This window comes from Eleutherodactylus coqui, chromosome 3, assembly GCF_035609145.1.
Source record: "Eleutherodactylus coqui strain aEleCoq1 chromosome 3, aEleCoq1.hap1, whole genome shotgun sequence".
In the NCBI taxonomy this organism is placed as follows: Eukaryota; Metazoa; Chordata; class Amphibia; order Anura; family Eleutherodactylidae; genus Eleutherodactylus; species Eleutherodactylus coqui.
The window spans coordinates 4,110,040-4,133,546 of record NC_089839.1 but is presented as its reverse complement, the minus strand read 5'-3'; the positions used below and the strand labels follow the sequence as shown (position 1 = coordinate 4,133,546).

At 47.7% G+C, this 23,507-nt stretch overlaps 1 protein-coding gene across 2 annotated transcripts in view; it reads right to left on the bottom strand.

Annotated features, from left to right (window-relative positions):
* Positions 1–2,245: 2,245 nt before the first annotated feature.
* The window catches only part of KCNK2 (potassium two pore domain channel subfamily K member 2), a 166,923-nt gene continuing 145,661 nt past the window's right edge, over positions 2,246–23,507 (bottom strand). For both annotated transcript variants that reach the window (XM_066594460.1, XM_066594461.1), the window contains exon 7: positions 2,246–3,149. In XM_066594460.1, coding sequence (XP_066450557.1) covers positions 2,832–3,149 — 318 coding nt within the window. In that variant the 3' untranslated portion in view covers positions 2,246–2,831. The remainder of the gene's footprint in view (positions 3,150–23,507) is intronic.

The following is a 23,507-nucleotide window of genomic DNA, read 5'->3' as shown; positions in this document are numbered from 1 at the left end:
TTTTGCCCTGGGGCCCCACAGCTTCAAGTGATGCCTCTGTCCTAACAGAGCATCCAGAAAAGGGATACCCAAAGAGAATACTGCGGAAAAGTTGATTCTCCGGGGGAGATTTATTAAGCTAGATGTGTCACAATTCTGGCTCCAAAATTTGCTTAAAAAAATTGCCATACGTGGCGGGCGTCAGATTTATTACTAGATGCTCCTTGTGCCTCACTAGACGCGGCTTAGATGAGAAGGGGCAAAGCGGAAAGACCGTGTGGCTGAAAACGCATGCCAAAATTTTGGAGCTAAAAAACTGGTCTAAGGGAATTCAACCAGGAGGTGTCATAAAGTTAGACGTGTTTAAAGATATGCCAAGTTAATTTACTGGCGTGAGCCACTGTGATAAATATGGCGCATCTAATCTAGTTCTAAGCCATCCACATTTAAAGGGGTTGTGCCAAGATGGCATCCCCTCTCTATGTGTCCATACTTAGAGCCATTGGATACATTTATCTGTTGTGGTTACTTGATACTGTAGTTACAAGATGGCATCTTGGTACCCCCTCTATAACTGAAACAGAGAGTTGTTCTTACACTGCGGTCTCCTGCCCAGGAAGACCTCATGCCATCCTTGTACTTACAGGACAACCATTAAAGTGAATGGCCATCCGGTAACACTACATCCCCATGCAGCAGCCACTACAGGGCAAATGTCTCGTTGGTGGCGGCTTCCCCTCCCACTATCAGCTGCTAGGCCAGGGATGCTGGTAGCTGGACCCATGGCATTCAACTGTTCACTCTGGTCTTCGAATTCTAAAAGGGGTTGTACAAGTTGTTACAACCCCTTTAAGACAGTACAAATAAATGTGCTCCCCTGTGTTATTCCTGCTGCAGGGCCAGATGGGGTGGAGCATGACACAGGCATTCAAAGAAAACCAAAGAGAGGCTCCCTGTGTCATGCTCCGCCCTCTCAGGGCCTGTAGTAGCTATGACACACTGTTTCAAATTTGCCCAGAGTCTTTCTTTAAGTAGCATTGGATATTATGTATCATATTTTTGCTCCATTTCATCTACAAACATTAGCATTTTCCGGTCACTTGTGTATTGTCACAGGTTCCCCTGCTAAGATATTCTATATTAGATACTTGTATGTGCCTAAATGTCTTCTCTGTAAGCTGACCGGTTATCATTGGTCTTGTTGAGGACTTTTTGGTTTACTAAAAATAATCTCAGATTTAGTATTATTATTCCCATTAGTCTGAGGCCGACCCTTAAAATGCATCAGAGTCCCAGACGGTTCTTTCCAGTATAAAATTGCAAAACCAGGTAAGAATGAGAGCTCAGAGCCTTAAAGTGGATCCACCATCACCCAAACTTAAAGCACCCTCCCACCTCAGGACAACATTCTGTCCACGGGCCGAGGTTTTCTTACCTTGGTCTTCTGTGCTCTTGTCCTTCTCATCCACCAATTCTGGACCTGTATTTGGTTGTCCAAAATGGCAGATACAATTTTCCAACTATCTAATCCCCACAGTGCACGGTTGGTGTTGGACTACCAATGTACTACGCCTGTTGTCCGATCGGCCAGCACTGCACACATCATTAGTACTGGTTAATCAGAGAGCAGTACAGTGTGCATTAGGGAGTTAGAAGATTGTGGAGGCCATCTTGGACAACTGAAGTGGTGGATTGCAGAGACAACAGCACAGAAGACCAAGAGGCTGGTAATTTAACCTCCCTCTTCCGGTCCCAAGACCCAGAGGGTCAGTTTAACGTAGGCAGCCATTTTTGTGTGTCAAACATTGAGACATTACTGGTTCAAGCAAGACAAAAATGGCCATTTCCACTGTGTTTGGTCATAGATCCCATATTGATATGTGTTAACATGTTCTATTAGCACTAGGGGCTTACATAAAGGGGAGGTGACTTTATTGAAAATAATGGGTGCTTACGCCTTCACTTGCCTACATTCTCTGAAAGAAAGGCAGTGTGTTATCTGGGCCGGTTCCTCCTCACTTGTTTCCTAAAATTGTTATACCCGTGGAAAGGAGGAGCAGCCAGAGGTTCACACCCATGAGGAATTTAAGACAAGCTTCTCATGTGTCTTTGGTCACCTTCGACTACCAATAAGGGAAATCAAGATCATGGCTTCGAAGAAGACACTATGATTCCTCATCAGGGCTAGATAGGTTCACCAATTATTTCAGCAATATAGATTTAAATATCCCCCCCCCCCCCAAAGGAGAAAAAAAAAACATGAACATTCTTTAGCATTCCACTAATGACTGCCGTGGCTTTAAAGTTTCAGACATCTCTCATGCTTTCCTGACCAGTGCATTGAGGCACCATTGTATGCCTTTTTCAAGCAAAATGGATTTGCCAAAAAAATACATTCCTCAGGCCTAAATTAAAAAAATAACAGCTATGGAGGTTGTATGTCTAGCGGAGTAAGGCACTGATAGAAAGTTTCTTAGGTTAAAGGCTGTAGAGTAATTCGTAACGACTTCTCCAGTTACAGAAACTTCGTCCGCGGACTGTCCGTTCCATTTGCCAGTTGGATCCCGATTTGTAGGTTTTTGTGTTTTTTACCAAAATCATTAAGATTATATTATATAACATTGCATGTATTATGGCACGTTAGAAAAAACTGAAAACAGTCTGGGCACCGAAAGGCATCAGACGTCGCGGGATTGAAGAGTCTTCTGGAACTACATATTGGATCGTCTTAACAGTACTGATCGGCAGTCTTTGTACGTCATTTTTCTGAGCTCATGCAGGCTTTAAAAATGCTGGTAGTCTTAATTATGGCAAATGTAGTATTTATGCGACAGTGGACCCGGTAGGTGGAGCTACTTAAAGTTTTCAATGACAGCGATCTCTTCGGTGGCACAGTGCGGAGTTAGACCATTCAGGTAGATGCTGTCACATTTCATCACCGAGGACAGCATTTCCTTCTCGCTGGTCAGGTGGTTGACGGATAAGGTTCTCTTGCATGGAGTCATTTCTTGACTCGGACTCATGCCAAGCTCTGCCGATAGCTTTCGTTTAACAGAGGTAGCCCGTTGGAACTTGTCGTAGATCTCAACACTTAGACGCCTTCGGGTCTCTTTGAACTCTGCTGTCACATTTGCCGTCCACTCGGCAGCGTGCGCCCTGAACTCTCCAACCTGCAGAGAGAAATGGAGGAGAGTATAAACATGAAATGGTCATTGAAGGGGCCGTCCGGACTAGAAAAAAACATTCTCTAATACTCTATTATGCATTTTTAGTTTGGGACCCCCATCTGGAGGACTTGGCACAAGCAAACATTACATCAAAAGCTCATTGATATCGATAGCAGCCGTGTGATACTTCACTTCCCTGGTGGAGGTGCTGTAAAAGAACTGATCACTTCTTGTTAGGTTCCCTAGCCAATCATAGGTCATCGTTGGTGGTCCCTGCAGCAGGTCAACATGAGACTAACTTACTGTTGGGGTCTAATCTATCAAAAAGGGATTATACATAGAGGAAGACGACCCCTCTATAAAAGAAGCCGGTCTGACGATTGGTTGATCACCGCACGTCTCACTTCCTTAATCTCCATCTGTTAGGGTGTGTTCCCATGTAACAAACACACTGAGATCCTGCCCATCCGCTGCAGCCAATGGCAGCACAATCTTATGGTTGGCAACATCGTGTGGCTATTGGTAGTCACAGGCTGAGTCTCAACCGAAACAGTTTTTTGTTATGTGGAAACATACCCCTATTCCTGGGGAAAAGACCAATGAATGGCCGTCCATGTAATGCCTGCAGTAGAGCGGGGGGCAGTCATAGAGCATCTCCTGTCTGTAGCTCATATATAGTGGTCCTAGGCAGCCGACCCTCCTCTGTGAGCTCTGTATGCACAAACAATGCTAATCACACATATGGACAGGTGTTATGCAAGGGTACAAACGTTTCATTATTCAGGTACTTGTAATACAGTGGGTGTGGACTCGGATTTGTCTTTGGGCTAATCCTAAGGGCAGCTTGAAGACGTCTCCTGGTTTTCACCTTTTAAACCCTTTTTCGATGGCTCTTCGTTTCAGAGAACCTCCTGGATGTTACCTCAGTAGTAAACTCAGTTCAGTGACAGCTGACCCGGACAAGTAAAAAGGTACCGAAGCGAGGTACTAGAGATCAGGCTAGGATGGAGTCAGGTAGCAGGCCGAGGTCAGGGCAGGCACAGCTTGAGCACTACGGTAGGGAGGCAGGAGGTCAGGGCAGATAGTGTTGAGGGAAAACTGGATATTCAGGCAACAGGTGAAGACCAGCAAGAAAGCATGATACAGAAATACCTTTGAATATGGTTGCTCATCGTGATCACCAGCGGGTAAACTGGGCTGATATTTGCAGAATTGGATGGGGTCAACCCGACCGGATCTTTGGCTAAATTCATTGGAAAATCAGCTTTCCCATAATGCATGGTGAATGATGATGATGAAGGTGGTGGCTCTTTAACGAATGGGGCTCAGTGGTTAGCACTCCCGCATTCTTCATATGTCTGGGCTGTGGGGTAGGGGGGCAAGATATAAGTCTTTTCTAAACAAAGAAGAACATCCAAGCCCAGCTATGTTTTGCCAAAACGTCCATAAAGCCTGCCAGAAGTATGCGGGGGAACATGTTCTGGTCTGAGGAGAAAGAAAGCTGTTCTGAGCAACATGACAGAAGTATCCAAGGACCTTCATCAGCTGCACCAGGCTTCAATCAAATACAATTCAACGACCTCATAAGAGACAAAAATCTTCCAAAGAAAGCGTCTGAGTTGTCGGCTTCCCGGCTGGCAGAAAAAAGTCTACTGTTTACCGGGGACTAAAATCACAGTTTACCGCAACCGAGAAGAAGAGTTTCTGCCGTTCTTCACAAAAGAACATGATTTTGTTTTCTGCAACAACCGGCAAGAGTTCCTCATGAAGCTGAATGTGAGCGAATGCACACCAAGACAATGGCGGTTGTTCTTCACTCCAAACGCAGCCTGAAATGTGCACTACTATATAATGGAAACAGATTCAGGCCAATTCCTATTGGTCACTCAGTAAGATGCGGGAAGATCAGTTAACAATAGCCAGAGACCCACAGAACACAGCGTATCGCCATCACCATGGATCATCTGGTGGATGTCCTTCTAGGCCAGCAGGGCGGGTACACGGAGTACCATGCTTTCTATGTCTGCGGGACAGCTGAAGATCAACACCGGGTGAGAAGACAGCGGCCTCTAAGAGAAAACATGGATCCTGGAGAAGAAAAGATCACAAACCCTTTAGGGGACGGAGAAGAGATTATATTGCCACTAGAGATGAGCGAACGTACTCGTTTAGGGCGATTTCGCAATCGAGCACCGCTTTTTTCGAGTAACTGACTAATCGGGCGAAAAGATTCGGGGGGCGCCGGGGGTGAGCGGGGGGGTTGCAGAGGGGAATAGGTGGGGGGAGAGAGAGAGAGCTCGCCCTGTTCCCCACTGCTACCCCCGCTCCACCACACCCCCCGGCGCCCCCCAAATCTTTTCGCCTGAGTAGTCAGTTACTCGAAAAAAGCGGTGCTTGATTGTGAAATCGCCCTAAACAAGTACGTTCGCCCATCTCTAATTGCCACCATTGGTTGGATGAAGCTATTTGTAAAGGCTCTCAGGAGAGACAGATATGTTTCCTGGGCTGAGCATGGAGAAACTAAAAGCAGGTAAATTCAATGGAACGCAAATCAGGGAACTCATGAAAGACCGGCGTTTCCAAGATTCAATGAACAATACTGAGGCGCGTGCGGTCGTCGTTCTGTGCGGTCGTCGTTCTGTGCGGTCGTCGTTCTGTGCGGTCGTCGTTCTGTGCGGTCGGCGTTCTGTGCGGTCGTCGTTCTGTGAGGTCGTCGTTCTGTGCGGTCGGCGTTCTGTGCGGTCGGCGTTCTGTGCGGTCGGCGTTCTGTGCGGTCGTCGTTCTGTGCGGTCGTCGTTCTGTGCGGTCGTCGTTCTGCGCGGTCGGCGTTCTGCGCGGTCGGCGTTCTGCGCGGTCGTCGTTCTGCGCGGTCGTCGTTCTGCGCGGTCGGCGTTCTGCGCGGTCGGCGTTCTGCGCGGTCGGCGTTCTGCGAGGTCGTCGTTCTGTGCGGTCGTCGTTCTGTGAGGTCGTCGTTCTGTGCGGTCGGCGTTCTGTGCGGTCGTCGTTCTGTGTGGTCGTCGTTCTGTGAGGTCGTCGTTCTGTGCGGTCGGCGTTCTGTGCGGTCGTCGTTCTGTGCGGTCGGCGTTCTGTGCGGTCGTCGTTCTGTGCGGTCGGCGTTCTGTGCGGTCGTCGTTCTGTGCGGTCGTCGTTCTGTGCGGTCGTCGTTCTGTGAGGTCGTCGTTCTGTGCGGTCGGCGTTCTGTGCGGTCGTCGTTCTGTGCGGTCGTCGTTCTGTGCGGTCGTCGTTCTGTGCGGTCGTCGTTCTGTGCGGTCGGCGTTCTGCGCGGTCGGCGTTCTGTGCGGTCGGCGTTCTGTGCGGTTGTAAAGAGTTTTCTTGGAAACAACAAGGCCGCTAACTACAGGGCACTCATGGAGAAGAGGCCGATGCATTCTGTACACTTGATTGCAACATTTGTATCAGAGTTCCTCTATCTGTACAGTCATTTGGATCGATTTCCATTGTCTTGGTGATCTCAGCGACGAACATGGTGGATTTCACCAAGAAATGAGAATTATTAAAGGAAGGTACCGTGGACGATGGCATACACACATGAGGGCAGACCACTGTAAGCGTCATGGAATACATCCCTCCAATACCATAGAGATTTAAATAATAGAGTTATTAATAGTTAATGGGGGTATAAAATGGCAATCAAATAGTTTGTAGTGAAAAGGAGACCCGATGGGAAAAAAATGACACTACGACCCAGAAATATCCAATAAATGTTCTGGCATCTCAGGCAGGAAACGTTGTGCTGCCCCGTGGAATGATAAGGAGTGCTGTGACCCCAAGTGTAAGTATGCCGACCCTCCTGGGGGTAATAATGTCAAGAATGTTTCAGTGGAGTTTCCTTTGATACAAATGTGCTGCTCCATCTCCGTCGGTCATCGCCCGTCACGTACCGCCCGCTTGTTACATATGGCCCACTTGGGATGGCTCATTGACTGGAGGCGAGCTACCAGCTATGGTTTGGCTGCCACTCACTGCCTCCCATGAGCAGCACGTCTGACGCCTCCGGCACGACCACAGGGGCCAAGTGCACTATTATATTCCTGGAAATAACAGACAAATATGTTTAACTCCGGTTCCAGGTATTCCGTTGCTGCGTCCTCGGAGTCAATGAACACTAATGAGTGAAGCGCCCGGATAAGAGGGTCGGGGGGGGGGGGGGGCTTTAATACTCGGCTCACATCACGGCCATAAGCATTATTTTTGAAAGGCTTGTATCCCGGAACGCTGGACAGCAAATCATATTGAGGTTCTCTCGTCTCTTCTACCCATTTGCTTCACGCCATAATTACGGGAGCACTCAGTACTCAGGTTGATCAAGCGAACATTTGTTGCATTAGGGAAGATTGGATTTAATTTGCCTGGCGCACGCGGCCGCTATATATCCTCGGAACACGGAGATAAATGGCGGCGGAATTACATCTCATTTCTTTTCCATTAATATAAAGCATTTCTTAATGAAGGAGTGCAGCGACCACAGAAAGGATGGCCGGGTCTATAATACTGTGCACAGAGGGAGCGGGGTGCACAGATCTAGCAAACTTGAAATTGACTCTTGCCATGCAGGTCTTTTTCCCTCTCAGGTCTTTTTCAGAGGCTTTTGCAATGCTCCAACATAAGATAACTTGTTGCAAATAGTTAGAACAGTCAAGTTCTACTTTGCTACTTCTGTAGCTGTAAGGACCTCCCATATGGCAGGACTTGGGGTCCCATTTTTGTGCCGTCATCTATAACACACATTATGAGCCCGTGGCGCCTTATAGTCGCTCATATTGATTTGTGATACGGCTGTGAGCATGACAACCAACCAGAGACGCGCTCAGTAATATGACCTGGGGAAAGGCAGATAGCGGCCCGTGTCAACTACATATACTGCAAACGGGAAGATGGAACAATTCCTCTACAGCGCCACCTATTGGAAGGCAGCATTCCTGCAAGTCAATGTCAGACCTTTTAGCAAGTCTTGTAACTATGACTGGGAATCTGAGCCAGAGTCTTCTCCAGAAGGATGCTAGCCCCGGATTGGCTAGTGAGAGACCTATAAATGTGGCTCAGGGAGGGTATGGTTTCTCCTTCGGGAGAGCATCTTGTAAGGAGACATATAGGCTAGCAAAGCAAACAAAACCCCCAAACAGTCTGCCTGTACACGGTTATCTTTTCCTTCTGGAGAAGACTCTGGCTTCGTCTTATATGCCCAATCATTATTACAAGACTTGTTAAAAGGTCTGACATTGACTTGCAGGAATGCTGCCTTCCAATAGGTGGCACTGTAGAGGAATTGTTCTATCTTTCCATTTACATATTTCCCAGAGGAGCATGCACGGCCTTATAAGTCTCCTCACACCTTGTGTTCTCCCTAAGGAGAAGCCACACCTTCCTGACCTACATACACTGCCGACACCTGACTTCATGGGATAACAAAGCTCCAGTAGGTGTCCCTAACCCTCCAAGGATGGCCCAACACTATCCTGCATGACTCTTATAGCGCACAAGTCACATTGTCATCAGCGACCAACAATGAGGGGACTTTATTAGGACTGATACTCATATGCTGGAGTAAGACCACCCAACGCCTCATCATATATTAGGACCCTCTAGGCTATCCGGCACCTTTATAGACTTTAGCTTGGGTTGATTTATGCTATAATTTAATCTCTCGCCGCGGGGCGGCCACGTTCCCCTCACAATCTACGGCCATTTCTTTAAGGTAGTGCGAGTTGGCATATATTTAAAAAGCTACAACTTTGTGCTTTAACGATGCTTTCACCAAAAGTCCAGATAAATAGTTCCATACATACACGGCCCAGATAAATGGCGCCAAACGTCTCACGGTGACTGTAAAAAGAAAGCTGAGCCGTACAAGCCACCGATCAACTGCCCCTTTAATAGTATACTCCACCAATTAGGGATACATTGCCCAGATAATTAGTGCTAGTCTCATAGAGGGCCTGTATGCGAGGCCATACAAGCCACCTTACTAGTGTCCCTTCAATGGTATACACCGACAATCAGTGGGATACAGCGGACAGACTGCCTGCGTGCACCGGGGCCCCTAAACCTGACAGCCTATGAAAAGTAAAGCTACCCCATAGATGGGCCAAAAGTAATTCCAAGAAGCAGCCAGCGGAGGAAGGTTATATCTGAGCATATGGGCAGAATGTCCACCGTGTGGGTAACGCAGCGGCCGGGGGTGCAAACTGTTACCACAATCACCCCTCAGGCCGGCAACTATTCTCCGAATAGTCGAATTACCCAAGTGAGTTGTTGGCATTCGAGGGAGACGGACACCAAGTAAAGTCATTCACAAGTCGGCCAGATACAAACCCCTGTGATGTGGAAACAAAACAACTAAGGACTTGTAAGTGAATTATTGCTCCTCGCCCTGTTGGTGGCCGCGTTCACATGGAACAACTGTCATTGGATTTTGCTTTTACAAACAATTATGTGGTGGACAGTTGTCTCATGTAAAGGGACCTTTAATTAGTGAAATAGTGTAGATGTCACTGGCTCTATGTTGACAAAAGTATGCCCCCCCCCCATCAATCCTGCGCTGTCAGGTGAAGGGGATATGCAAATCAGATGTGTGAGCAGAAGGTACAGAGGAGGGGATCACACAGGGGATCCCAGTACAGAAACCATCAGATGCCCCCATGTGAAGGGTTACCAGGGACGAGTGTCGGTAAATGCACAGCGGTGCCTGCGAGAGGGCTTGGAGCGACGGACTGTAAGTGAGTGGAAGCAAGTGTTGTGTATAGCTGAATCGCAGGACACCATCTTCCAATCGGATGGCTGCACTTGGGTGTGGCAGTTGCCTGGAGAGTGATTTTTACATGACTGCATCGTCCCTTAAGTTTGGAGGAGGTTCTTGTTAGGTTGGCTACCCATGTCTGCCATCCTCTTGCTAGTTCAGGCTAGCACAGGCATCACTCTGCTCCCCCTGTATGATTGGACTCTTCTAGCTTCTACTTTCCATCAGCACTGCAGGAGTTAATTCTCCACAGTGCTATCAGCCCAGCTGCAGGGTAATAGGTTATTGCCCTCCTATTTAGTTGAGCTGGGAATCGTCTCCCTTTGCCTGAGTGTTGGTGTGAGTTTGCCGCAGTCACCCAGCAAAAGTCTCCTGTCTCCGACTTCTACGTCAGCCCTCATTCCTGGACTTTTACCTGGATAACATGTGTTCTCTGCCTGCCCCAGCCCGGACCAGATTCTGTTTATACTTCGGCCTGTTTCGTGGTGCTATGTACTGGTGTATGAATCCCATGGGTCAACTGCCAACCACACCATGCCTACTCCAGGAGCTAGTGGCCCACTCGGTTTCCAGCAGCAAAGTTCAGATCCCTGTACAGGGACTAAAGGGTAAATGCCAGGGAACCATCAGGATAACGCCCTTAGGATTAGCCGAAAGCCAAACCAGTTGATTGGCACAGTGGGTCCACACTCACTCTCCGTAACAGTTCTGTTATGATGTGGGGGTGTTTCTGCTGGGAAGGACTAGGGCCATTAGAGTAAAGTCTGGTTAGAGTGAAGTCCAGCCTCAATGCCAATGGGTACAGAGACATCCCGGACAATGTGGCATCCCCTCCCCTGTGGTAATACTTTGGTACAGCTCAGTGTCTCCACCAACATGACCGAGCGCCATGTCATACGGCACACAGTGTGGGGAGCAGAACGTCTGCAGACTTCATGGGCTGCCCAAAGTCCAAATCTAAATCCCATCGAGTGGGGCGAACTAGAATGCCGTATCCGTGCGCCCAACACACCCATCATCGCCCCATCACTATCTGAGGTTCCTCCAGGAATGGAGGCAAATCCTCCACACATCTATGGGGATCTGGTTGGAAGCTGAGGGGGACTGCAGTCATGGAGGACGATGGTGACCCATTACAGGGGGAAAATGGGAATTTCTTCCAATTTCTCCCCCTTCTATGCGTCCTGATACTTCTGTTAATATAGTGTATTCGTCTGTCATCTGCAGATCGGCACAAAGTAGTTCTTCTGTAACGGCGACTGAGCCACTTCAAGCAGACGTAATAATGAATCTTAATTACACAGAGCGGCGGCGGCGGTAATACGGTATATACTTAATAGACAAGAGAAGACGTTTTTCTTGCCAGCAGCACATGCTTTGCTCACAGTTAGGGAACAGCTTGCTTCATTAACAAGTATGTAATGTTCTCCATATCCATTATGTAGAGTGAATTAATTCCTCGTGGGCTGTTAATCCACCTGCGATATGAGACGTGGGGAGAGAAAGATGCAGAAAGAACTCGGCACCATGAAATGTCCCTAAAGCCGTATATATGTGCATGGGTTATATATAAAACACATGGATAGAAAAGCTCTTCAACAGCTCAGTGAATGGACAGTAAACATTTGGTTTTGACCTTTACACATATATTTATACTCCACTGCTATGTGGGCGCCATGTACACCACCGTCCCCACCAATCACCAACCAGCATCTGCTATATCGGGCATCCTTCCCCTAAGCAATTGGTCTATTACCATTGTGATAAAGTTTTGTAAGAGGGGTGAGAAGTGCCCAACCCCCTCTTATGGATACAGCTGCACTGCTGCCATCTACTGAGCTCTGGAGCGAGGTCCCGTCCTCTGCCTCTGTCAGTCACTCTGTGGCATCTGGGACTGCTAACTACAATATCAGCTTTGGCCACAAGAGGGAGCTCCAACACAGCCGAAAGCTATTACTAATACAAGTGAATAGAACAATTGGACTACATGAAAAATTTTCCAGAAGGAGTTCTGATTGGTTGTGAGACCCCATGTGGGGACAAGCCAGCAGACATCCTGGAACTGTGATGCAGCTGAGAATTCAGGGTGTGTGCGAAGAGGGGGCAGCACTGAGAGGGTGAAAGTAGTGGCGGAGGCCGTGACTAGGGACAGTGCAGCAGGCAGTGTCCTCATGCTGGCCAGCTGCCAGGGATGGCGCTGTCAGAGACCAAACGGGCACTGACAAACCAGGGACTGAAGAGACGGGTGAATCACGGGGTCAAAGGATCTCGCAGCACGTGGGAGGGCGTCTCCCTCCCCGCAGATGATGGATACTGAGGCTGCGGTTTTGACCGGACTATGAGCTGCCGTTAGTCGTGATGAGATGCTGGCACTTGTAAGTGTGCAAATTCCCACCGGAACCATTATTGGTAAATCCCTGGCCAGCGTGTGGAGGTCCCAGACACAAGGCAACCGAGGCACCGCTACTGTCCCAACACTGGATGCCGTTAGTCAAGCAGGACCTTGCAGGGGTTCCAGGTTGCAGAATTACAGTTAATGTTTATGTAAAATGTAACATCAAGGTGTATTATGTGATGTCATATGTTACATAGGGGCGCAGCAAGGACCTGAGAGCGAGCCACGTGTGGGCTAGAGCCGGGCGTTACATGGACGTTACAAGAGTGTTCAAGGCACAGATTGTGTCCATCCTCACAATAAGTCACTCTAGTAGGGCCGCTGCTCCCGTCCAGCTACCTTCTTCATCCTCTATCTATGTCATGTGACCCTCCACTTCCTCTGACATCTTGTCTGCATTTGCTGCAGTCTGTTGTTACTCCAGAAGTGATGCATGTAAACACGGCGGCAGATCGGCGGCGGCATGGGATGAAGAAGCGGCCCGGAGCTGCAGATAACGGGGATAGGTTGCCACTTCTAGGCTCAACCTCCTGAATTTCAGCATTTTCTGTCTTGCCAGCCCTGACCTACAGCCCGGACCGCCTATAGCTACATTCTTGCAGGACTTTGTAGAGAAGGCAAAGGGGGAGAGAGAAGGCACCTTGGCTTAAAGGGGTGTTCTGGACTTGGATATTGATGCTTATCTTTAGAGTTGGTCATCAGTAGAATGGTTGGGGTCTGCGGCTTGGCCTATCATCTGAAGGGTGAGAGCTGCGGCCTCTACCCTACATACCGGGCACAGTGCCATTCATGTCGTAGCGGCTGTGCCCGATTGGACGGAGCTGCACACATTCTTGTGACAAACCGCTGTCTGTGGATGGAGTCTGCCTCGGTTTTCAATTCCAAATTCTTGTTGTGAAGACCTGTATAAAGGGTGTGACATTGATTTGCAGGAATGCTGCCATCCAATAGGTGGCGCTGCAGAGGTATTGTTCCATCTTCCTTATTTGCATACATTACCCAGAGGAGCATGCACGGCCTTATAAGTCTCCTCACTCACCATCTAGGTGCTCTCCTCAAGGAGTGATGATAACCGACAAATGAACCTGACATCACTGACCACAGAAGAGGCCACAGTGCTCACCTGAGCGCCACGGATTCTTCCATCAGCTGATCAGCGGGGATCCCAGCCAGCGAGCCTCTTATAACCTGTCCTAAGGAGAGCTCATCCGTATTTTAGGAGGCGGACCCCACGATGCCAGCGGGCACAGACCGCGTTTGCAAACAGTTGCTGATATGATGGTAACATTTACGGTTTCTATATTCATAGTAAACAGATCCGACTATAATGTGATAAAGCGAAGCGCTCTCCGTGTAGCGGCACTTCAATCAATTACATTTTCCAGTTCATCGGCTCTTCGGCTTCCAATTAGACATCCTGCTTGTGTTTAGTTACAGATCTCTAATGAGTTTTCACTAATGCCATTCACTACGCCGAGGAGTCGGAGCGCCGCGCTCGAAGCGGTAATGAATTCAGAAGCTTCCCCTTCATTCATCTGAAGCCGCTGTTTATAGAACCCGATGTTCTCGCAGTTGATGACAAGCGACATTTTTGTGTATAAAATCACATTATCCTTTAAACAAATATATTTACGGCTCGCACTGAATCTTCTGCAGGCGCCATTTATAGTGATGAGATGGAGAAGAATGATGGCTGCGCTGTCTTTTATGGAGGAAGCGGCGCGGGGACATGTTTTATTCCGACTTGCAATGACTCCGCACTTCACCTCCCGCTCACCTACAAACCGCTGAACCCGATTTGTCATCCATTATGCCAGTTTTCATATTTGTGACATAGACGGCCCGTTCTGTTCTCGCAGCTATCTGCTGAGGTGCAGAGCTGAGTCTGTCATTTGGTATAATTCATACTTTTGTGGTATCATAAATTATAAATCTAGCCGTGAGATACATTTACATATCATGCTAGCGGGCATCTCTGTGGGCTGCAATGTCGATGACATTTATGGGCAACTACAGTACTGCTCCCTCTAAGCACAACTGCGCAGCTCCGAATCTACCCCTACTCGGAGAAAGACTTGTAGACTCCTGGGGCTCTTCCTTTAATGATCAGGCAGAGCACTTCTGAATCACTCTGCCCAATCAGAGAAGAGAGAATTGAGCAGCACTCATACAGTTACAGCAGCACAGTCTTCTCTATTCCCTGCCTGCACTCATCTGTATTTTCAGTGCGGGGTGGAATCATGAAGCCGCACCATCAGAGTTCAGCCTCTTTCTACAGCTTGGACAACACTGGAGTGGTGAGTAACCAACTGGACCTCGATGTGAAGCATTACCACTTCCACTGCCCTCCACCAGGGATCTTAAAATTAACAATGTTGACTGCCCTAGACCACCAGGGATCCTTCACTGCTGTAGGCCACCAGGCATGCATGTGTAGTGTACAGGACTGTACACTCCATAAAGGACTCTGAGAAGATGTCATTAAAAATGTTCATGTCACCTTAATATGTAAATCTACTGTTCGTCAACCACACTTCATTGGTACAAAGTGCAGCCTAGTGTAAGGGCATGAGTCGGGTATTTAGATGAGAAATAGCCTGTGATAGGAAGAAAGGTTCTACACATGGGTTGGTGGAGTGTAGAAAGGTTGGAGGAGTCTAGGGGGTCTGTGGGGGGCACACTACAGACTGGAAGACAGAGAAGACCAAAAGGGTGTGGTGGAGAGACGAGAGAGAGACTGCGAAGGAGAGGAAGAGATGGAGTACTAGGAGAGAGGAACAAAAGCGGAGTACCAGTGCAGTGGGGAGGAGAGAAACAGTGCGAGTACCCTGAGAGTTCTATCATTCTAACTAAGAGGACAGAAAGGAAGAGAAATAAATCAGCTTTAGCAAGAATCTAGAGTAACTGAAAATCACAAGGAAATCACAGTGCTTGAAAGAATAGAAGAGAATCAACCAAAGACTAAAGTAACTGTAACGCTCGCTAGGAAAGGAAGCCTAGAAATCAAGAGAATAGAAGAAAATAGGGAAAGAGAAGCAGGAGGGCAAAGCATAGAGGATGCTTATTCACTGAAGAGCCCATGTGTAGCCCAGATAGAAGGTCTGCACCTCATACCTGCACGGGCTCTAATTGTGCTGTTACTGCCACTCAGTAAACTAAGAAAAGCACCATAAAGAAACGTCAAATCTGAATTGTGCTGAGAAAATGCAAAGTAAAGTAAAACTGCACTAAAAAAGCTGACGCTGCTCGTTGTTTGAAGGTAATAACTAATAAACTTAAATGTTTGCACCGTTCCCTCTGCCTCCGGGAGTCCCTTCCCACCATTCACCATCTGCGCTTTAGGGGAAAGAAAAGTTTTATTCTAGTTTTCTCATTTTATATTCCTATTTTGCCCGGCACAGGCCTCGGCTTGTATGCAGACTGGCATCACAAACTTCACAATTACCCTTTTTCCCTGTGAAAAGCCGCACCAGAAACGCACCTTTCCTAGTGTGAGAGAGCAGCGGCGCCACCATGACAACCCTGTTCTTTTCCGCTGCTCCCCACCTGTCTGGTCTGGCTACCTGCACACATACTAATCCATTCACTGTGATAAATGACCAAGAATATTGACATTAAATCTTTCACTGCCCTAGACCATCAGAAATGTACAAATCAACCCCTTCGTTGCTCTAGGCCACCAAGAATGTTGACATTAAACCTTTCACTGTCCTAGACCTCTAAGGATTCTTACATTAATGCAGCCACTGCCCTAGACCACCAGGGATACACACATTAACCCCTTTCACTGCCCTAGACCTCCAGGGATACACACATTAACCCTTTCACTGCCCTAGACCTCCAGAGATACACACATTAATCCTATTACAACTGTAGACTACCAAGAATATTGACACTAAGTCTTTCACTGCCCTAAATTACCAGGGATACTTATTTTAATCTCTTCACTGTTCTATACCACCACGAATACACACATTAACTCCTTCACTGTAAAAGATGACCAAATATGCACAAATCAACCCCTTCGCTGCTATAGGCCACCAAGAAAGTTGACATTAAATCTTTCACTGTCCTAGACCTCTAAGGATTCTTACATTAATCCAGTCACTGCCCTAGACCACCAGGGAAACACACATTAACCCCTTTCACTGCCCTAGACCTCCAAGAACATTGGCATTAAGCTTTTCACTGCCCTATGCCCCCAGGAATGCTGACAGCAACAATTTTACTGCCATAGACAGTGAGACATACAGGCATTAACACCTTCACTCCCCTAGACCACCAAAAATCCAAACCATAGCCATTACTGCACTAGACGTGCAAGCTAATTAATATCATTTGCTTGGATGCTATGTGGTCCTTGTATACCTGGCAGCTTATTGCATTTCTGTATTGCTGAGCGACAATTGAGCAACGATCATGCCCCTTCTACCCTGCTTACTAGCTACAAACTTTAGAGAGAACATTGCCGGCAAATTACAGTTCTGACCATCGAGCCAAAAATAAGTGTCCGCTGTCCCCCTCTGCAGGCAGAGCAGTGAGGAGGAGCTTAAATGGAGCAGCAGATGAGCAAGCACACTGCTGCTCCATTCATTTCACTGTGATTGTTCTCAGCAAGAGAAACGACGTAATCTTGTAGATATGATACCTTTTAATGGCTAACAAAAATACATGATGTAATAATAGCGAGCTTTCGTACCAACGCAGGGTACTTCTTCCGGCTTAAATGGATTGGATCTGAAGAGGCATGCATATTTAAACACACTTATAACATACATACTTATGACAAGGCACAGATATGGATGTGATTGGTTCGCACTTAAAAGGAGTTCTGCAAAACAGAAAACAAACTTTTTTTGTCTAGGCACTGACAGCGGAGTGAAAGTTTTATGGTCTCTAAATTACTGTTGGAGGGGGGGAAAAGGTCAACAGGCTCGAATTGTTATAAGAGATACACAAACATTTTTAGCTAAATACTGATAAGGGAGTGAAAGTTAATGGCCCCTGAATTACTGTTGATGGGGGTCTTATCTGTGCAATCAAGTCTCACACTTCCCATTCACGCATAAATCCTGGGGAATAATTTAACCCCGTATTCAGCGTGTCAAAGGTTGTTATCAATTTATATTCCCAAATTCTTCTGTGGTTTTGTGACTTGAAACCACCCTTCAATATCAAAACTCTCATATCTCCTATGTCATGTCCATGGTTAGAGAAGTGCTCGGCCACAGGTAACTCTCTTTTTCTGTGTTCAATCGTGTGGCGATGAGATCTCATCCTGGCTTTGAGTTTCTGTCCTGTTTCTCCAACATAAAGACCCCCAACAGGACATTTACTGCACATGATTAGGTACACAACATTGGACGAGGAACATGTAAATGTCCCAGGGATCTTATAGTCCTATATATATGTTGGAAAACTTTCACTCCGCTGTCAGTGCCTAGACAAAAAAAGTTTGTTTTCTGTTTTGCAGAACTCCTTTTAAGTGCGAACCAATCACATCCATATCTGTGCCTTGTCATAAGTATGTATGTTATAAGTGTGTATAAATATGCATGCCTCTTCAGATCCAATCCATTTAAGCCGGAAGAAGTACCCTGCGTTGGTACGAAAGCTCGCTATTATTACATCATGTATTTTTGTTAGCCATTAAAAGGTATCATATCTACAAGATTACGTCGTTTCTCTTGCTGAGAACAATCACATTTTGCTCTACTGGCTAACACGGTACCAGATCTTTGTTTTCATTATTCATTTCACTGGAACTGCTGGAGATAGACAACTATAGGCACTTGGCTATCTCCGACAGTCCCGCAAAGTTGAAAGCAACAGCAACATGCATTGTTTGTCCAATACTGCATTTAAGCTCCTCCTCACTTTAGGGCACCCAATGAGGAGGCGGGAGGACTCCTGACCAATGGTGAGAACCCCGCGATAAGACTTTTATCAGCTAACCTGTGGTTAGGTGATTGTTTCTCTTTAGGGAGAGCACCTAGAAGGTGTGAAGAGACTTATAGGGCCATGCAGGCTCTTCTGGGAAATATGCAAATAGAAAGAAAGAGCAATGCCTCTGCAGCACCACCTATTGGAAGGCAGCATTCCTGCAAGTCAGTATCTGGCCTTTTAACAAGCCTTGCAACCATGACTGGGAAATGTGAAGCAGAAGGAGAAGGTAACCGTGTACAGACAGCTGCTTTGGGGTGATTAACCCTCATCAGTGTGCAGCAGGTTTCTGGTTAGGCTAGTTAGAGGCCTGTATACATTTATGGGTTGGGAAGAGTATTGATTCTCCTTAGGGAGAGTACCTAGAAGGTGTAAAGAGACCTTTGGGAAATAAGCAAATGGAACAATGCCTCTACAGCGCCACCTATAGGCTTCTCATTAGCCAAACCAGGAACCTACTGCACAGGAGGGAAAGAGAGACCTGCTGCTGAAGCTAATGGGGAGGTATCTGCTGCTATTTATTCATATCTCCACTGCTCAGTCCTTCTGTATTCTGTCAGACGTAATTAAGTTTTTTCTCCCTGACTGTGTTACAGACGGTTAGAAAGCAGAATCTGCAGTTCTCTGCACAGTCTATAGGACACAGTACACATAGCACAACAGTCAGGCTCCTCCCACCAGTCCAGAGAAGCTAGAAAATCATAGGTTTATCCTGCAGAAGGAAAATGGATAAAAGTCATATAATGGACTGATACAGGGGGGAAATGATTAAGGTTGGCATTTCAAACACCAGTCCTAATATTTCCACTGGCACATGATGCGGCTAATACATGAAGAGGTCATATATTTGGCGTACATCAGCCACTCCGTGGATCTGAAGAGAAATGTATGTCAGATCTGATCTAATGTTCATTTCTGGCATAATTTACGCCATTTTCTTTGCCCCCTAAAGACAAGACACGCCCCCTTAAAAAAAGTGGAAAATGACAGTGGAGACAGCAAAAAGTTGCAAATTGTTGCACAAATCCCCACTAGTGCAAGAATTTGCAACTTTTTTTCACCAGAAAGTGGCGTAAAAGCCTGTATGAGTGTCCCCCGTAGTGTTACTGCTCACACACAGCAGCTTATACTAAAAAGCCATCGGAAAAGTCTAAGGAAATCTTCCCCGGTGACGCGTCCCTTTAAGATCAGCTTAGCTATAAAATGCTTAAAGGTCTATTTGCATATTTAGAATTTATTATTATATCGCCTGTTTGTTCTTTTTATTTCCAGCCACGAGAAACGCAACCTGCAAAGCAAAGAGAAAGAGCATGAAAATACATGACGGCATGTGATAATCTGCAGCGCCTTCCAGCATCACCTCCCCATCGGCTGCTGTTTACCAAGCAAAATGTGTCTCCGCGCACAAGGCGCAGGCCGCTTATTAACTCGACACGGAATTCTCCTCAGGCGTAATACATTAATTGCTTGGACTCTTTTCAGCGGCATTAAGGAAAAAAATCCTTCAACATGAAGCGATTATCACAGAGTACACCGGCCCGCGGGGCTCCGAACAATCACTGTGCGCAGTTTATCTAGTTGTGTTCCGATCCATATATCCACAACCCCGCTATATAACTTGTATCTCTCAAACGCATCTGAGATGAGCAACAAAGTCACTCTGCAAACAATGTCCTGTTATGTGGCCCCTCTGACAGGGTAGGCCCCCGGACTTTACGCTGCTTGAGGTGAAGTGCGATCTGCCCCCCCCCCTTCCCGCAAAAGAAACCATTACTCCTTACAGGCATTAAAAGTGCCAATATACAAGACACCGAACAAGTATTTGAACCACTGAGACTTGTCTGAAGTGACAGAGTGATACTGACCACAATAATGGCCCAAATAGTAAGTGTTCCCCTCCGTGACCCCGAAAGTAAGTGTACCCCATAGTGGTCCAAATAGTAAATGTAACCACCATAATGGCCACAGTAGTAATAGTGCTCCCGTTAGCAACCCCTGTAGTAATAATGACCCCAATAGTGTCCTATAAAAGCCCGGGTAATAATAAAGACCCCATTAGTTGCCCCAGTACTAATAGGGACCCCCTAGTTGACATTGGGCAGCAACCTGAAAATCATCAAACTCCCTCATCCGCAGCTCACTTCTGCTGTTGTATTCAGTCTGCGACCCCTTACCTCTCCCCCCAGTGCCTGTTGTGCATGCATATATATTGGCGGGAGAAGTCAGGGGTCACCGACCGATTCCAACAGTGGCAAATGCTGGGAGGCAGCTGAAGACAGAGTGAGTTCAATAATTGTCACGTTGCTTCCTGCCCTTTGATGTCCAGCAGAGGCAGCAGTCTCAGGTCACCTCATGAAAGGGGCGCCCCTGGTTGCTGCTTATCCGTGCTGCTGGGAGTGGCTCTGGACAGAATCAGTCTCCTTTCCCCTCTGGCAGCTGACAATATACTCCTTTCTTACTTTCCCTGGAGGAGTCTTATCATCTATAATGCCATGTACTACAGAGATTCTACTCCACCTGACAAGCAGGCAGGCAGCTACTTCTATTGGTCAGCAGAGAAGAGAGGATCACTATGCAGAGACCTGGTTATGAGGAAATGACTGAGCATGTGTGTCCACCAGCCTCAGCTCATTACTGTACTGTGTGAACACCAGGTGGCGCCATACTATAAATGTCATAACTATTCAACGGGTCGTTTACGTAAAGGGGTATTTCCATCTCAGCCAATCATGACTGATGAGAATACCCGTCTGCATGCCCCCGGTACCCAGGATTATAGAAACAGCTGACCTGGCCGCTCTTCTTCCAACAAATGATCACATCCACGTATCCTTTTTCCGAGAACAGATGAACGCAGATTGTTTAAGACAGACAATCTATTTTTAAAATGAAGTCAGTGCGGCAATCAACTGATCGCCACGGGCTTCTCCAACCCTGGCAAACAGCTATTACTGCTAGGTAAAAAAGGGAGATGGAATAATACCTCCACAGTGCCACCTATTGGAAGGCAGCATTCCACAGCCAGGGCCATTTTAATACCCAAGTGGGCAAAGTACCCCACCCCCTTTACTACTGCCCCGCCTCTGTACCCAAACTTTTTTGTGGCAAAAAAAAGCTCCCGCTCACCTAACCCAGGCGGAGCAGTCTGCTAGCTTTCCTGCGGTCTCTGCTCACCTCTGGATCCAGCAGTCATGTGGCCAACTAAGCACATGACTGCTGTGGCCAATCAGTTGGCATCTGCAATGGGAACTGAGACCAGTGATTGATCTCAGTGGTTGAGTGGGCACATGACTGCTGGGCCCAGAGTAGAGATCAGTGGTGGATACACAATAGGCCAATGTAGTTTATTACTTCTTTAACAGCCAAATACTTTTCTACTGTATCTGCACCCAGAAGAGCGGGATACAACGGAGATTGTTGCCACAGCCGGGGGGCTCATGCAGATGCGCCGTCCTCCCCATGGACATAACAGGCACACATTCTGAAGAGCGTTACAAGAGGAAAACAAGAGTGGTGATGAAATGCCTGGAGGAGGGGGAGACTCCTGGAAGAGGGAGAGACCTCCTGGAAGAGGGTGAGACTCCTGGAAGAGGGGGAGACTCCTGGAAGAGAGGGAGAACTCCTGGAAGAGGGAGAGACCTCCTGGAAGAGGGGGAGACTCCTGGAAGAGAGGGAGACCTCCTGGAAGAGGGTGAGACTCCTGGAAAAGGGAAAGACTCCTGGGAGAGGGGGAGACTCCTGGAAAAGGGGGCGATTCCTGGGAGAGGGGGAGACCTCCTGGAAGAGGGTGAGACTCCTGGAAGAGGGGGAGACTCCTGGAAGAGAGGGAGACCTCCTGGAAGAGGGAGAGACCTCCTGGAAGAGGGGGAGACTCCTGGAAGAGAGGGAGACCTCCTGGAAGAGGGAGAGACCTCCTGGAAGAGGAGGAGACTCCTGGAAGAGAGGGAGACCTCCTGGAAGAGGGTGTGACTCCTGGAAGAGGGGGAGACTCCTGGAAGAGAGGGAGACCTCCTGGAAGAGGGAGAGACCTCCTGGAAGAGGGGGAGACTCCTGGAAGAGAGGGAGACCTCCTGGAAGAGGGTGAGACTCCTGGAAAAGGAGGAGACTCCTGGGAGAGGGGGAGACTCCTGGGAGAGGGGGAGACTCCTGGAAAAGGGGGAGATTCCTGGGAGAGGGGGAGACCTCCTGGAAGAGGGAGAGACTCCTGGGAGAGGGGGAGACTCCTGGGAGAAGGGGAGACCTCCTGGACCCCCCATTCAGTATTCTCCTGCATGGTGGCCACACAGTTATTGAGGCTAGAAGTCGGCATTATATGTTGCCTGCTCTAATCCTTGCCCTACAGACACACGTCATGAGAGGGGGCGGGACCAACAAAAATTTGTATGAAATGGACATTCCAGGGCGTTTTAGGGTCCACCTGGGTAGATTGGAGGCAGGGCTTAGAAGTTACCTTGGAGTGGCCATACAAGGTGTTGGAAGGACTGCTCTGCCCATGTCTATGTTATACGTTAGAGGAAGCACTCAGCTTGTTGTGCTACTAGGCGGCTGCGGTCACTGTATGGGCTGCTGGCCTGTGTGGGTGTCCGGTGTCCGGTCTGGTATCTTAGATTGGTTTTTGGCTCATACTGTCACATGCTACGCCAATTATGTGGCTGTTCGCTACTCAACTTCTTGGCGCATCTCTGGAGGTTGCACCACGTCTCTAGGACTACCGTACACACAGCTGCATTCTTGGCCAGGACAATCAGGTTTTGACACCATGGTGCACTGTGGCAATGCACTGGTTAACTCTCCCCAGTCTTTGGTCTCTATTGCCAGAGTTGTTCCTGATTAACTCATGAACTACTTTATCTGTATCTTGGAGATTCAGGCAAGCCTTGCCCAAGTATCAATGCAGTTCCTTGGTCTGGTCGTGTTACTGCTACACCATGTCCCCCTCTGTTACCTGCTTGGCTCAGCTACATCACCCTATTACCTGCGCAGCTCTGCTACATTAGTCTGCTACTTGCCTGGATCATCATCAAGTCCCGGCTGCCCGCCTGCACTACTGGGCACTCTATGATCGGGCATCTGATCACAATTCCAAGTGCCCACGAATCAGCGCCTAAGGTTGGTGTCATAACAGTAACTTATCGGAGTGTTTGGTACAGATCAAAAAAACAACTTGTGGTTGTGGGCGTGGCCTATACATGGGTGGGCGGGGCAGATCTGAAGACAGTTTTCAAATGCAGTCAAGTACAAGACACTTTGAGTCTTTTTGTCTCTA